This window comes from Hippichthys cyanospilos, unplaced genomic scaffold (genome assembly GCF_059441005.1).
Source record: "Hippichthys cyanospilos isolate Australia breed blue-spotted pipefish unplaced genomic scaffold, RoL_Hcya_1.0 HiC_scaffold_93, whole genome shotgun sequence".
Classification (NCBI taxonomy): domain Eukaryota; kingdom Metazoa; phylum Chordata; class Actinopteri; order Syngnathiformes; family Syngnathidae; genus Hippichthys; species Hippichthys cyanospilos.
In genome coordinates, this window is record NW_028283449.1 from 27,180 (window position 1) to 43,325 (window position 16,146).

The 16,146-nt window shown below is 39.9% G+C and overlaps 1 protein-coding gene across 2 annotated transcripts; it reads left to right on the forward strand.

Annotated features, from left to right (window-relative positions):
* Nucleotides 1–1,429: 1,429 nt before the first annotated feature.
* Nucleotides 1,430–8,128, forward strand: LOC148405017 (zinc finger and BTB domain-containing protein 8B-like). Of its 2 annotated transcripts, none has more exons than XM_088407317.1 (5): nt 1,430–1,516; nt 2,021–2,213; nt 3,151–4,021; nt 4,860–5,038; nt 6,799–8,128. In XM_088407317.1, exons 2-5 carry the CDS (start codon nt 2,040–2,042, stop codon nt 7,111–7,113), a joined length of 1,539 nt encoding a protein of 512 aa, XP_088263443.1. In that variant the 5' UTR covers nt 1,430–1,516; nt 2,021–2,039; the 3' UTR covers nt 7,114–8,128. The 2 variants fall into 2 exon arrangements, with proteins under 2 accessions (XP_088263443.1, XP_088263444.1); XM_088407318.1 differs by having other exon boundaries at nt 1,439–1,516; nt 2,003–2,213.
* Nucleotides 8,129–16,146: the final 8,018 nt, after the last annotated feature.

The following is a 16,146-nucleotide window of genomic DNA, read 5'->3' on the forward strand; positions in this document are numbered from 1 at the left end:
TGTGACAAATGAATAAAAGTGTATTCAACAATTTGTTTCTTCACGCTAGGCAAATTATTTTAACTCTAAAATAGAAAACAGTGCTTCAGCATAGTCATATCTAAGATTTTTGGCTGTTTGTGTTTTTGAAGGGCCAAATGAATGATTGATGTAGAAATGCAGTTTTTGAAAGTGTTTGCCAGTCAGTTTAACAATAAAAGCAACACCATCAATTTAGCATGACAGCACAACAGGCTAATGGCAAGCATAGAATTATCACAAAGGTTTGCAAATCCATGTAAATATTTTCATTGAATAATCTCCATTAGGTGTGTCAGGAACTTGTCAACAGTGCTACTTTGTTGCATTTATATTTTAACTGATTCTTGATTCAGTACGATGTAGGTTAACCCATTTAAGACCATTTTTTTTTCCTGGACATGAAAACATCCAAATCATATGCCTTTGGTAACCCTTTGAAATAATCAAGAACTTAAAAAAAATAAATAAATAAATAAGTTGATGAAAAGACGTGTTTTATGACCTGTCATAACAATGGTGTGCAAACACACCAAACCAATTTGACTAAGTGCAAATGCAAATATCCTAAAGATCAAAGAAAAGTCTTTGTTCTATGTTTATTTTAACATACTTTACTAACCTTTTGTTTGGGAGGTTTGAGGCTGTCATCTTTCTCTCGAAGTGGTCATGTGACAATATTCTCTAAACTTGTGACATTGCACACATTTAATTTACATATTGTAGAATGTCAGTACTTCATGAAAAACGATTGAAAAATCATTTATAGAGCCTCATAAATAGAATTTTCTTTACAGTCACTTTTGTGACCGATGTGTTGAAATGAGTTAAGATTTTCTTTATATGACAGTCAGGAATGTTAAATGTTAACATAAAATTAAATTGCACAACTTGAAAGTCAACTTTTGGCTCCTTGCTCATAATTTGATCATTTAACAGAATTATATCACCCTTATACACATTTGTAAGCTGCAGTAGAACAAATTTATTTGATTGAATGTAGCGGTTTGGACCCGGAGTGGGAGGCGGAGTCAACGTGAGTTCCAACAGCGGTGTTTTTGATGACGTTCACTGACAATAGTACACGAACGTATCATTCATGTCTCCTGAATATGTGCCTCTGAATTTTATATCCCCTCTTTATTATTGTTCCCCCTTAAACCTCTAATCCTAACTACAGTTCTGTGGGTGAATTATGTATGACCCACTCCAATGTAATAATAATAATAATAATAATAATAATAATAATAATAATAATAATAATAATAATAATAATAATAATAATAATAATAATAATAATAATATTTTTTACATCGAAGTTGTCCTTGCCTTTTTCATTGGTTCAGCACTCCGAGGCGTTGACACAACATGGTCACTCTTGATTGGCCAACGCAAACGTAAATCGTGTAATACCGGAAGTGTTTCTAATGTACTTCGATCGCAGAAAAACTGTGGACTTAGCAGTCTAATGCTATCAAGATCACGACTCATCATCGAGGTATTTAAAGGGTTTGGGCGTGTAAATCATTCCGTTTGATTGTGATTTTATTTTAATCGCGCTCTTTAAGGTGGTGTTACGATTAACCGAATATGGTTTGTTACCAGCTAGTTAGCGTTAGCAGCGCGAGCTAGTCTGAAAACAAAGACAACATGAAGCTATTACCTCGTGTTATTACGTTGTTTTGTATGAGAGCGTTAAATCATTTCTTGTATGTGGCTATAGTTTTTCATACAATTCCGCCTGGAAGTGTTAAATCACATCTTGCCATAATTTGAAAAGAAGACACAACAGATAGCGCCGTTAAAGATCGTTCGGTTAATTGCACACACACTCTGGAGTCGTTCAACACAGTGCATACCGACACATAAAATACCAGGAAACAATAATTCAACTACACGTAGTGTTGTTTTGGAATTATGTGACTCAATTGAAACTAATGTGACTCAATGCATTTCCGTTTACTCTCTTATTAATTTTTTATAGTCCCTTTTGTGCTTGCAGAGCCCACAGAAGTTTAGTCATGGAGGTGCCTTGCTACCTACCCAAGCTTCTGTTTGAACTCAACGAGCAGCGCAAGCGGGGTTATTTCTGTGACTGCAGCATCCTGGTCGAAGGACGCGTCTTCAAGGCTCACCGCAATGTCCTCTTCGCCGGAAGTGGCTACTTTAGGGCTCTTTTAGTCCACTACTTACAGGTCCAATGCTATTTTGATGATGGACCACACTTTGTTCAATGCTACAGTCAATTTTGCTTCATTTTTATATACATTCTCATGAGGTCAAATCTTTGCATGTGTGACACAATTTAATAGGCTGGATCCCAGGAGAATATATAGTACTCTTCCTCTACCAGAGATAGCGTTGCAATAGAGTGGGCATTTACATAATGTCCTCTTCCCTCCAGTCATAGGACAACTTTGTTTTTATTCTAGTGCAGGTATGAAAAAAAAACATAAAAAAAATGTTCAAAAAGCCTATAAAGACCATTCACCCAAGTACAAAGACAAACAAAACCTAAAGAAGAAAAGACACAAGATGGGAAGGTTAGACAGTTTGACAGACTGTTAGAAATAGCGATGAATATTTCCAGTAAATTTGCATAGCAATTCACGCTAAGGACATTTGGGGCTATGAGAACATTTTCAACCTAGGTAATTTGGAATCGATGCTGCTTTAAAGGAGGTATCATATTTGAGTGTTTATCATAACCAGACATTGAAGTAAATATCTTTTTGAAGTGAGTCTCATTCACTGTAACATTGTGTCACTTATTAACAATGCACAACTTCATAAAATGTAACAAAGGCAAACGTTTTGCAAAGGACTCACTGATACAATTTGGTGGTAGGTTGGTTATGTTTCAATTCACTATCTTTTCATTTGAAAACTAAACTGTTCCTGCCATGGCATTTAAAAGTATTTGCCTTGTTGATACCTGCAGAAGCCTCAAATAAAATCTTATGTACCTCCTCACATTACCCTCGTTTGAAAGATGATGGTCTAAATTCTATTTTACCCAACTTTGTTAGGAGCCAACCTTAAGTATTCTAATTTTTTAAATTTTGCAACTTGTTTCATGCAGTTTGAAACACCAACTTTGCCTTTGAGCTTTTTCTGTTGATCTCATTTCAGGATAGTGGACTGCGTCAAAGCACAGCGTCATTAGACATTGTTACAGCTGATGCCTTCTCCATCATCCTGGACTTCCTCTACTCCGGCCGCTTGGCATTGAGCAGCAGCAGTGTCATCGAAGTCATGTCCGCCGCCAGCTACTTACAAATGACCGACCTGGTCAACCTTTGCAAAAAATACATCAGCTCTTCTTTGGAAATATGCAATAAAGACAAGGAGGGTGTAACAAACGAGGAAACTCCCGGACAGGAAGGACGATACCGACCTGCAGACAGCTTAACTCCTGCTGAGTCCAAGTCGAACAGCGTTGCGGTGGCGGAGCCTCGTTTGCAAGTGACTGAAGCAGATGGGGTATCTCTAAAGCCGACTCGGAGCCCGTTATCCATTCCTGGTCACACCCCACCAGGCCCGAGCCGAGATATGGATGCCGACTATCACTCTGCCGGAGAAAAACCCAAAACTCATTCGGAGCAGACTAACCTCTCTATGACGCGGTGCTCCACGCTGACCCCCGAATTAGTGAACCCCAAGATCGAGTATGACCCAGATGAGGAGCTCATTGAATCTCCGGACAATAAAGACCTGGTGTCATATCACGGAGCTCCGCTTCCTCTTCATAGCAGATCGCTTCCACCAAGTTTTTCCACTGAGCGCTCGTCTGTGGGTTACAGCTCTTCCTTTAGTGCCAGGCAGTTAATGGAGATGCTGGCCAGGGGTGAAGGCCCCACCCAACTAGTGGACAGAGCGGGCCAGCGTATGACTCAAAGAACCCCAGGCAGCATTTTAGGCGGGAGCCGAATGGAGGACACTTTGGGTTTTGTGGGATCATCTGTGATGGAAATCCAGTCTGATTGGATTGGAGAGGACACAGGTGATTGGTTCAAGCAGATTTTAACTCATTTACTGCCAATGACACTATAGTTAAAATCCTTTTAGATTGATTCCAGAAAATGTTGACTCATTTGCTGCCATTGATGGCTATAGCCATCAACGAGCCATTATACTGGGCAGTCAGTGGATTAGTTAACTCTTAGAGCCATGGAGGAGAATTCTCGTCTTTTAACGGTGGAATAAAAAGAATAATAAAAACCTCGTCATACGTTTTTTTTATAGAAAGTGGGTGACACCCCTGACTAGTTCTTGTGTAATAAGCCAATTGAGCACTACTGTGATAACCATGACCATTGGATGGCAGTGTTATTATACATACAATGCATATATTACATACTTTTAAGTAAGGAATGGAAATCAATCTTTCATATGGTACCTCCCATATTAACATAGACATAGCACACAATAATATTCTGTCGGCCTTAAAAGATGAGTAAAAATGCTAAATATACTAGACACTCAAGAGGCTGCCATTTCTGATAACATTTGGCACTGGAAGAGTTAAATTGTGTCAGATAGCAATCCCATTCGACATAGGACAAATTCAAGGAACAAACCAGGGTCCAGTAAATATAGGACCCTATATGACACATATTACATGTAGTTCTTCGTAAGGAATGGAAATCAATCTTGTTTACAAAGACATAGCTCACAATGTTATGACAGCCTAGAAGGATGAGTGAAAATGCTAAATATTCTAGGCACTCTAGAGGTTGCCCTTTCCGATAACGTTTGGCACTGGAAGAGTTACTAATATAAAAATGGTTATTTGACGGCTGTAGTCTTGAATGACCTAATGGACCTCTTTGATCCTGCAGGTGACAGCTTATTGGTTCCAGTCAAACTGCACAAGTGCCCCTTCTGCCCATACACGGCCAAACAGAAAGGAATCATGAAGCGGCACCTTCGATGCCACACGGGTGAGAGGCCCTTCCCTTGCCCCATGTGTGGCAAGAGGTTCACGAGACAGGAGCATCTTCGCACCCACGCCCTCAGTGTAAGAGTTGAATCTTCTGTTGTGGGCTTTGAAGATAGCCCGTTATGTTTAGGGTAAAATTTGAGACAAAAATGATCATTCTCATTTGTTTTAGTTTATAACTCATTCAATGCCAGCCTTAACACATGATAACAAAAAGGCTAAATTGTGGATGAGAATCAAAGCTGTCAAATTTAATTGATTATTCAAAAAGTAACTAGCTAGTCAATCGAGTAATCATTTAGAGCAAATTGGCCTCCTCCAGGTCTCAAGAAAATCAGTAAACCAAATTGCTAATAGGAAGTTGCCTGAGAACAAGATGTAATTAGGAATGATTGATATCATTTGTTTTAAAACTGATACCAGTACTTCCTCTAGAGCATAGTCCTCAAGAGCCAGTATCCTGTATGTTTTTTGGTTGTCTCTATCCACCACACCAGATTCAAATGGTTAGTTCATTAGCAAGCGCCGCTGAATCTTGAAAATGATCCTGATCATTTGAATCAGGTGTGTATGAGAGAGCGAGGGTTAGAAAACATGTAGGACAGCAGCACTCAAGGACTGGGATTTGACACCTGTGCTCTAGAGCTTTTGCTAGAGTATATAAGGTTTCGTTTAAAAAGGACCTTATTCTGACACAGATGATTATTCGCCAACGTCAAACTGCCATAGGATAGCGCCAACCACTACAGAGAAGGGGTTGTGTCTTTTACCCCCTTAAGTGTCAGCTTCCATAAGTAGTCAATAGAGATAAACCAATATTGTTTTTTTTCCAGTCAGTACCGATTACAAGTATTTTGAGCCAGTGTTTTTTTTTTTCCAGTAAAAGGGAAAGTACTGGCATCAAAATTAGAAAAATAAATTTAAAACTTTCAACTTTTAACCTTTTTTTAGTGTATTTCAGCCTACTGTGTATTGATTTAACAAATTTACCGATTTGCATAATTTAGATGTTTTAATTTTTTTTCAAATACATTTTTGATATATCTTTGTGGGCGGCTCGGTGAAGCAGTGGTTAGCACGTCCGCTTCACAGTTCAGGGACCCATGTTCAAATCCACCTCTGGCCTTCCTGTGTGGAGTTTGCGTGTTCTATTCGAGCCTGCGTGGGTTCTGTCCAGGCACTACGGCTTCCTCCCACTCTCCAAAAACATGAATGGCATATGTATTGGACATACTAAATTGTTCATAAGTGTTTTTCAAATACATTTTAAATATATCTTTGTGGACGGCTCGGTGAAGCAGTGGTTAGCATGTCCGCTTCACAGTTCAGGGACCCAAGTTCAAATCCACCTCCGGCCTTCCTGTGTGGAGTTTGCATGTTCTCCTCGAGCCTGTGTGGGTTCTCTCCAGGCACTCCGGCTTCCTTCCACTCTCCAAAAACATGCATGGCAGGTGTATTGGACATACTAAATTGTCCGTAAGTGTGATTAGGTGCATGAATGGTTGTTCGTCTTTGTGTGCCCTGTAATTGGCTGGCAACATGGTGAGGGTGTCCCCCTGCCTACTGCCCAGTTAGCTGTGATAGATGCCAGGAAGCCTACAACGTTTGTGAGCAATATGCAGCTCTAGAAAATGGATGAATGGATGGACATATCTTTATAGTAAAATTGGAAGAAAGAATTCAGGACTCGCACAAAAATACCTACTTTTTAAAAAGAGGAGGAAGTGAAAACTTGTTACCCAACTCATTATCAAAATCATCATCAGAATCGGTGACTAAAGTAATGGTTACTTGCAGCTGTTTTGGTTCATCCTTACAAAGTGACTCTTCCTAACCAGGTCCATCGGCATGACTTGCCCATGTCATGCAAGAGCTGCAGGAGAATCTTCTCCGGATCCAGCGTGTCCCCGGGCTTCCGACGTTACGGCATTTGCGACAGCTGCAACTGCGTGACCACCACTCACGCCGACTCCACCCCCTTGCACCCGCCCGGCCAAGCGGAGGTCGCCGAACGTGAAGACGGAGGCGCCGATTGGGCCAGTTTCATGGACGACGTGGATGAGGTGGAGGTCGGTCGAGTGGAAGACTTGGTGGAGAAGCAGATCCTCGACAGGCAGCTGAATGCGTGCAATGATGTAGCTCACGCTCTGTGAATCTCTTTGATAGTCATCAACTAATTGATGGCTATAGACGTCAAAGATCCATTTTAACAGGGATGGTAATGAATCTGTTAATTGATATTTATATACAGAAAATTATGTTGTTTTGTAAATATCTCGGACTCATGGAGACCTTGTTTATTTTGGTTATTTCAAGTGGGATACACACAATGAGATTAACAATTCTGTTGTTAAAATTAATAAGAAACCCCTTAAGGCATGAACAAATATGCTTATTGCTCGATAGTACATTAATACTTCCCACACCACAAGATTAGTCTTTCAGAGACCGCTGACAATCAGACCTTTGCAGACTCTGATTGACAATAGGAAATTCCTTCATATATGCCTAATTAAAGCTATTTGTGTTCTTTGCCTTTGGTAGGTCGCTATTTTGATTTTTTTTTTGTGTGTGTGGGTGCGTTATTAGGCTGCTTTTTTCTCTTTATGTCCTGTGTATGTTTTTTTTTTTTTTTAATTGAAGATTCAGTCAAGTGATGATGCCTGGTGCATGTCTTGAGCAAACTTGTTTTATGAGAAGCAGAGCGCTACCCCCTTGTGGTGACTTACTTGCAAGGTTTACCATTTTACTTATTGGGGGGGGGGACACAAGTAAGGTGTTTTTCTCCGTTTTTCTTAGCCAAGTTAGTATTTGTTTTATTACTCACTACGGACCATTACACACTTCATTACACATTTCTAATCTATGGGTACATTTGTTTGATGGATTGTTTTGAAGTGAAGTGAATGCCTGTTAGGTCTTAAGAACATATGGCATGTCACATGATTATCTTTTTTTGTCAGTATGAGTACTGTATATGCTAATTTAAAAAAAGAAAACTTGATGGAAGATTGTTTTTCTCTGTGTGCCAAGTCATCCAACTGTACATCATATTCAGCTTTCGGGTGATAATTATTTCAGGATGAACCTGAAATGCATTATAAACTTTGCAAGTGCACTCAAAATTTGACCGTTTTTAAAGTTGGTCATTAAATGTTCACTGACTAATTGTGGTCATTTTTAGTCGACAAGTGGCAAATGGCTGCCCTCCGAGATTGAGTAAAAAAGAGGGTAGATTTTGCTGTTCAATACATACTCCACAGACACAATTGTAATAGTAGTGGGGGCGTAGAGCACATATTGTTAGGGGAATTTTTGACTATCGCATTAATTTACCAACCGTATTCGTGTACTTTTACTCAAATAGAAGACTTGAATCAGTAGTTTTGTTTTCAGCGATGTCAAATCTAACGAAAGAGGGCGACGAGGAGCACATTGCAGCAAACATGACCGTAGAGGAAGAGCAACAATTACAACCAAGAAAGAAAGGTGAGGTTGTGTTGATTAAGAAAAAGGAATCGGATCTGCTACCCAGCCCCCCAAAAATGGGCAAGTCGCGGGACTTGACCGAGTTCGAACGGGGACTGATCGTCGGCGCTCGAAGCGCCGGCTGCAGCATCTCGGAGACGGTCAACCGGCTGGGCTTCTCCAAGACTGCAGTGTCTCGGATTTACCGGGAATGGTACGTGAAGAAGAAGACAACCAGCCAGCGATGGAACGGAGGCAGGAAACGCCTCGTAGACGAGGTAGGCGAGAGACGGATGGAGCGAGTCGTGGAGGCGAACAACCGGGCCACGGTTGCGGAGATCCAGAGCCTGTATAACTTCAACGCAGAGACGCCCATCTCGCACAAAACTACCCAGCGGGCCTTGAAGCGACTGGGCTACAGCCGCAAACCTCCCCGACGGGACTCTGCGCCCCGGACAAAGCAGCCAGTCCCAATTCACAGCACGGTGCCGAAAGATCAGACTCACTTGTCTTCGGACGTGGTTGGAAGCAACAATACTGCACAGGACGCTGGTCGTAAAGACCAGGAGACGTTGCCATACGAGGGTGCCCTCGCGAGTTGCAACCAGACTCTACCCGGTGTTGGCGCACCTCTTCCGGGATTTCAATGTTGGTGAGGACCGCATCGCCCGGAGCCTTCGGACCAACCATACCTGATGGCTCTGTGTGCTTTGAACTTGTTCTTTTCTTTGAAACACTGGGAACGTGCCTCGTTTCGTCGTTCAGTAGATAGTAGCTTTATGTGTTCATTAAAAAAAAGAGGCAGATATTTTATTCTCAAACGGATGATACACACATTAAGGTATTTTCAGCAGTATTTTTTTAATACATTAATTTTCATGTACAATTAATACCTTTACAAACGCATTTTGTGTAAACTGAAAATGACATCACAGTAGTTCAGGTAACGGCCAATCGTGGCTCAGCTTGTGATTGTCTCATGAACAAACTCAGAAAACAGGTGAGAGGAGATCATTAACTTAACCATTTGCAACTTGGGTTGCCATTTTCCGTTATGAGCAAGTTGCAAAATGGCCGCCCCCTCAGATGCTTTAATCCACTGCTTCTCAATTACTATTTGCAACCCCCCCCCCCTCCACACACACACACACACACACACACACACACACACACACACACACAAAATAGGAACAGACATTTCGTGCCCATCCCTCCTCCACCATGGTGACTATAGTTAAGATCATGAATATACTTAAGATCAATATGCCTAAAATCAACAAAAATAGTCTTTACTAATATAAATACATTTTAAACATTTGTTCACTCTATTTTGTACAGGGTTATTCAGTAATTCAGTACCTGAAAAAAATATCTTAAAGTGCATCAAAGTTCCTGGAAAAAAAAAAAAACTCAACCCTTACAGTATTGGGCAAGTTACTTCAAAACTGTGATGCATTATTTATTACTTACTACTGTCATTTCAGAGTAATTACTTACATAATATTACTGTATTTGAAATGTAATGCATTACACTACTGTTGCATTACTTTTATATTACTCTCACCACCATAACTAGAAATATGGATTTGCCACTCTAAATGTAGCTCATTACGCGCCTTACACATCCAGTGAAAGGTTGGCTTAAGCCTAAAACCTGAACAAATCATTTAATCCGTATTGTGTTGTAAACCTTTAAAGACAAGATACAAAATCTTTTGTTTGAATTTAATCCCTTCATAATTTAGCTGCACAGCAATGCATTGTTTATGCTGTCGGCAAAAACAATTAGTGCATTTCACAATGTCAATGTTAATATTCAAATTGAAGATCATTTAGCGAGGTTAGAGACATATGTTAAAAAAAAAGATTGTTTTGCTGGTGCTAATGTTACCAGCTAGCCTACATCATTGTTATTGTGTATCATCTTGATACATATTGACCAGAACTATTTATAGACTATAATTAATAGCAATTGTACAGTGAAAATTAGTGTTAGCTTACCTTGTCATTATTGCTAGTTGCTACAGGGATCTTGCTGTCAAGGATTCCAAATGCAGTGGTAAATCCAATGTGGAAAGCAGCAGCGTGTCTCCTAACGAATCTCCTAACCTCTTGATGTCAAAGTGTCATTCCTCAGTGAGAGAGTGCAATTCTTCGTGTGTTTTCTTTTTGCTGACTTCACGTTACTATGGCCCCACTCTGAATGGTTTGTCAAATTTTAAGTCCCATTTCGCGAAGTGGACAGCTTTTTAGGTGTCGTGCACAAAGTACACTTAGCGGTGATATTTTTCTTGTCTTTGACGAACTGAAAATAATGGTCGTATGTGCATCTTGTGTACATATTGTCCATATTCAACCCACTGTTTCATCTCAGCAAGTAAACATTTTGCCCTGGACTGTTACACTTCAGTAGTACTATTTTTGTGTGTGTAATATATTACATTACCGGGTTACAGTAAAAAGTAAAGCATTACAGTAATTACATTACTTTTGTAATACATCACTCCCAACACTAAACCCTTATTTAAACTAGAAGTATTTTTGATCAACTAAACCATTTGATGCTGGAAAAAAAATCTAGTGCAAATTATCTGGAACATTAACAAAGGAGCACCTATATCTAAAACATTTTAACCATAAAGAAACAGGTATAAAACGTTAGAATGCCCCCCCCCCCCCCCCTCCATTGCATTCATTAGAAGTGTGATTTAAAAAAAACAACAACAACAAAAAAAAAAAAACTCCAGGTAGACTTTGCCAATGAGAGTGCCACTGCATCACCTTGTGGTATAAGCAAAGTTTGTTGCTATCAAAACTATTAATTTCACATGACAAATATTTTAATAATTTAAATATGAACAAAATACATTTTTACTTCTGAAAATGGTGAAATGAGTGAACACTGCGTTTAAAAAGTGCATTTGTAATCATTACTCAATGCAACGTTAAGTATTGTCTGCACGTTGCTTAAATATATAAAAATGAAAAAATACATTGATGAATCAGCTGTTTTACCCATTAGTTGTAAACTAAGTTTTGGGTTGTGCTCAAAAGTTAAATTCAAGGAAATAAGCATTAGTTGGGTGATGCGTTTCACTGGATTAGAAAGTTAGTTTCCGCTGCATTATTCTGCATAGTTGTGTTTTGACAAGCATCAAAGTTGGTGGCATTTCCAGTATCTTGAATGAATTAACTTACATATTTATATATCAGGTTATTGCTGTGAAGTACATTTTTTAGTGAGTTTGTGGCGTCCATTGAAAATGCATGCAGTTTTAAAATTGTGAAAAAGCTACTTGGTTTGGTTTTACCCTTGAACTGCCAAGTAAAGTGTGACATACATCTGTCTCTGTTGACCATAACTTGTGTTTTATAACTGAATGCAGCATTGTCTTGGCTGAGGTTTCTGTGTTTTAACGTTATTTTGCACTATACGGGAATTTGTAAATATATTTAACCTGTTTCCTGTGACATTATGAAATTCACCCATGTCTTAAAGTTTGCATGCTTTTGTAGCAAATTCCTGTGAAGAGGAGATTGATATGCCTCTTTGATCCTTAATACTGTATTTATTGTTGCGCACTTGTATGGTCACTGTCATATGTATTTTATTAAATGTCTATTTAAGTTACTTACCCTGTTTACAATTGTGTGATTCTTTCAAGTGGGAGGCAGCCGAAATTGTTGTGTTTTACAATTTGTTCGATGCCACCTCCCAACACTAAACTTAATTATATTTAATATTTCAGTTTTGTTTAATTATTAACTGCATTGTGCTCCCATTGTCAACGGGTGTGAACACTTTCTTTTTCCTCTGAAGCTCGCACAATCAGTGAGACACAAATGAATCCACGTAATATTTTTCCTCAATAACAATCTGCTCCAGCGCCAAATTTAAAACTGTAGTAACTTAGCCCAGCTCAGGAGGGCGCTGATGTGCCAAACAAACAAACCACCAAAGAAGAGTTTTATTTACTAATCGCTCATGGTTTTTGTTTGAGCTTCGTCCCGTCAAAACAAACGAGATAAAAGACCCACAAGTAGAGTAATTCGTCACCTTTTCCTCCAGTCCAGGTTTTGGACTACACAAGTGACACATGGGCAAGTCGCGGGACTTGAGCGAGTACGAACGGGGCCTGATTGTGGGCGCCCGAAGCGCCGGTTGCAGCATCTCGCAGACAGTCAACCGCTTGGGCTTCTCCAAGACGGCCGTGTCGCGCGTGTTCCGGGACTGGTGCGTCAAGAACAAGACCTCCAGCGAACGGGGGGCTTGCGGGAGAAAACGCCTCGTGGACGAGACGGGCGAGAAGCGGATGGAGAGAGTTGTGGAAGCCAACAGCCAGGCTACAATCACGGAGATCCAGACGTTGTACAATTTCAACGTGGAGAAGCCCATTTCGGTCACCACCACCCAGCGGGTCTTGAAGAGACTGGGCTACACCCGGGCCCCCCCCAAGCGGGATCCGGTGTTTCGAACCGATCCCGTTGAGAACTCGCCATCTCGGGAATCCGCGGAACACGTCACGGAAGGGGATACAATAGAAAAACACTGATTTCTTCGCGTCAAGGAGGAGGTACCGTGAGTTCCTGTCGAACTGTTCCCAAGGTCGGAGCAAGCAAATCGGGCTCACGGTGCTCGTGATGGCTGCCTTGTGATGAAGACCACCGATGCCTGTAGCCCCTGTGCTTCAATCTGGTTTATTGGCCATGCACTTTCTTGCACTTTTCTCCACCACCAATGCATACATTTGTGGATTTTCCTCCCGAGACTGGTGGACACTTTAAACTCATTTTGACTTTTCTTGAATGGTCAACTTGTATTCTTCTATTATGCACTTTCATGCACATTTGTTTTATTATTTAGCGATTGACAGCTTAGTATTTTTTATTCGACTCAAACATAAGTTTGTGTTTTAAAGCATTTCAAGTTTACCTTACCACTTAATGGCAGTATTGAAAATATGTCGAAAATTTGTAAACAAAGCGAGGTTACTGCAATACTGTATGGATGACCATTCAGTTGAGCATGATATATATATATATATATATATATATATATATATATATATATATATATATATATATATATATATATGTTGTTACTGATGGTTTGTATTTTTTTTTTAAATCAAAACACTGTGCCTGGAATCGTTCATGCATTCCCTCATTTGTACACAGGAAAAAAAAAATCTTTTCACAAGCTTTCACAATTCACAATTCACAATTCTGTATCAAACTAGTTTGTACATGATAATATATAAAGTGTTTGACACTGTGTACACTATTCTTCAAAATTAATACAAAGCACTTTATGTTCACCCGCTTTGTGACGTATTTCTAATTCACAACGTGTGCAATTTGTCTGCATCATGGAGTGGATTACATTTCTAGTGACCAATGGTTGTTCTAAACTTTTCAAGATGAAAAAGTGATTCAGTCATTTTGAGATACATTGCATTCAATATGTAGGAGATAACCAATACTCATTACGCATTTGACCAGCACCACTAAATGGCAACTTTGCTACGTACAGTATATAGTGCAAAATGTAGTAGCTTGTGAGATATTCTGAACTCAGCCATTTTAGATTTATTTATCTGGACATGCATTAAAAAAACGTGGTTCACTTGGCTTGTGTGGTGGGATCAAGTTCTAACTTTGTGTGAATGAGAGAATGTTTTTTTTTCCATTTATAAAATTGTGGCTGTTGAAAGGGATGGCACTCATTTTTGTAGTACCTACTTTGATGTTCATTTACGTAGGTGTACCTTAGTCAACCTCAAGGAAATACAGTATACCTACTGGCTTTAACATGTTTCCTTTCCTCCAAATTATGAATATTGCAAATAAAGGACCCGCAGCAAGTCCAGAGTGTAGCTCTCCTCACACCCAGTCAAATGGTAAATATCTTGAATGAATTTTTGATTGAGTTGTTAATGTTACACTTGTATGCACTTGATAGATTTTTTTTCTGTTTTCTTCAGTTTCATTGGTTTCTTTTGGGTCACATAAGTAACACCCTGATTTCACATACTTTGCATGTCAAATTTTCTAAAGAAAAAAAGTTTGTAAATTTGATATAATAAGGCAATGTCTAAATCAGTGTTTCAAATTAGTGTATTTATTGAGTCGACACATAATTTCTTTTTGCAAAATCAAACAAAGTGAGCCAAAAAAAAACGAAATTTGAGAAATCTTGGACTTTTTGCATTTACCTATTATGCTAACAGATGGCTGCACGGGTTAATTGTAGCAAAGCAGTAAAAGCTTTTCATTTTTGTCTCTGTCGGTAAATCTGTCTGTCTGTCTGTCTGTCTGTCTGTCTGTCTGTCTGTCTATCTATCTATCTATCTATCTATCTATCTATCTATCTATCTATCTATCTATCTATCTATCTATCTATCTATCTATCTATCTATCTATCTATCTATCTATCTATCTATCTATCTGTAGATAGCTAATGTAGGTATTAGACTGTAGTACCATCAATTAACGGATGAATGCGCTAATGAGTCTATTATACCACAAAGGTACACCGTAGAAGAAAACAATTGGCCTCACAACTCAGGCAAAATAAAGCGAGGCCAGAGCGCATAAACAAGAGGAGGTGGAAGGTGGGAAAGAGGGACTTTTCGGTGCGTCCCGGTGCACTAGTGCAGGGTTTGGACCCAGACGGTTACACATGGGCAAGGCACGAGATTTAAGCGAGTTCGAACGGGGCATGATCGTCGGCGTACGGTGCGCCGGCCGCAGCATCTCGGAAACGGTTAGCCAGCTGGGCTTTTCCAAGACCGCTGTGTCTCGAGTTTACAGGGACTGGTGTGCTAAAAGGAAGACCCGCAGCGAGCGCCGTGGAGTCCGGAAACGTTTCGTCGATGAACAGGGAGAGAAGCAAATGGAGCGAGTGGTGGAGGCCAACAACCAAGCGTCCCTCACGGAGATCCAGAGGCTGTACAACTGCACGGCAGAGAAGCCCATTTCGATTAAAACTACCCAGCGGGTGTTGAAGCGGTTGGGCTACACCTGGAAGCCTTCCCGGCGCGACTCGGCGCCCCGGACCGGGAAGAAGGCCCACAGGTCGTCGTCTATAAAGGACACATCGGCTACTGACTTGTTTACTAATAACAACACTGGACCGGAAACGAGTAGTAAGAGTCAAGATTGTTGGCACCAAGATGGCGCCACCGTCTATTGCAATGAGACGTTCCCCACGTTTGGCTCAAGCCTCCCGGGTGCAGAATTGTCACAAGGAACCGGAACAACCCAGAGCACCGACGCCGCAGCTCAACGTTTGCTCTGAAGACGTTTTGTTTTTTTCCTTAGTTATTTACACCCCCGCCTCCCATTTATAATTGTTTGAACAGAAGAAAAATAAATATAGATCGCATGGCAAATAAATTGCGATTTGTTAAATTTGTCTCCGTCTCATTAAATTCGTTGAAACTCCTAATAAATTGGGAAAACACGACAGCGGCTATAAAATGTACGTCATTAAGGATTAAAATGTAAAGGATTACATGTCTACTATTTTCATTTAAACCTTTAATAATGATTGAGATGACATGGAAAATATATTGCAACAACACACAGGGTGGAAAAAAAACTACAGTTCCTATTTCAGTGTTTTATCTTTACGATGGTGGGACAATGTCGGGAATACATTACGTAGGAGATACTTTTTTTCAATGTCGTTTTACGTTTACATTACATTTGAAAGC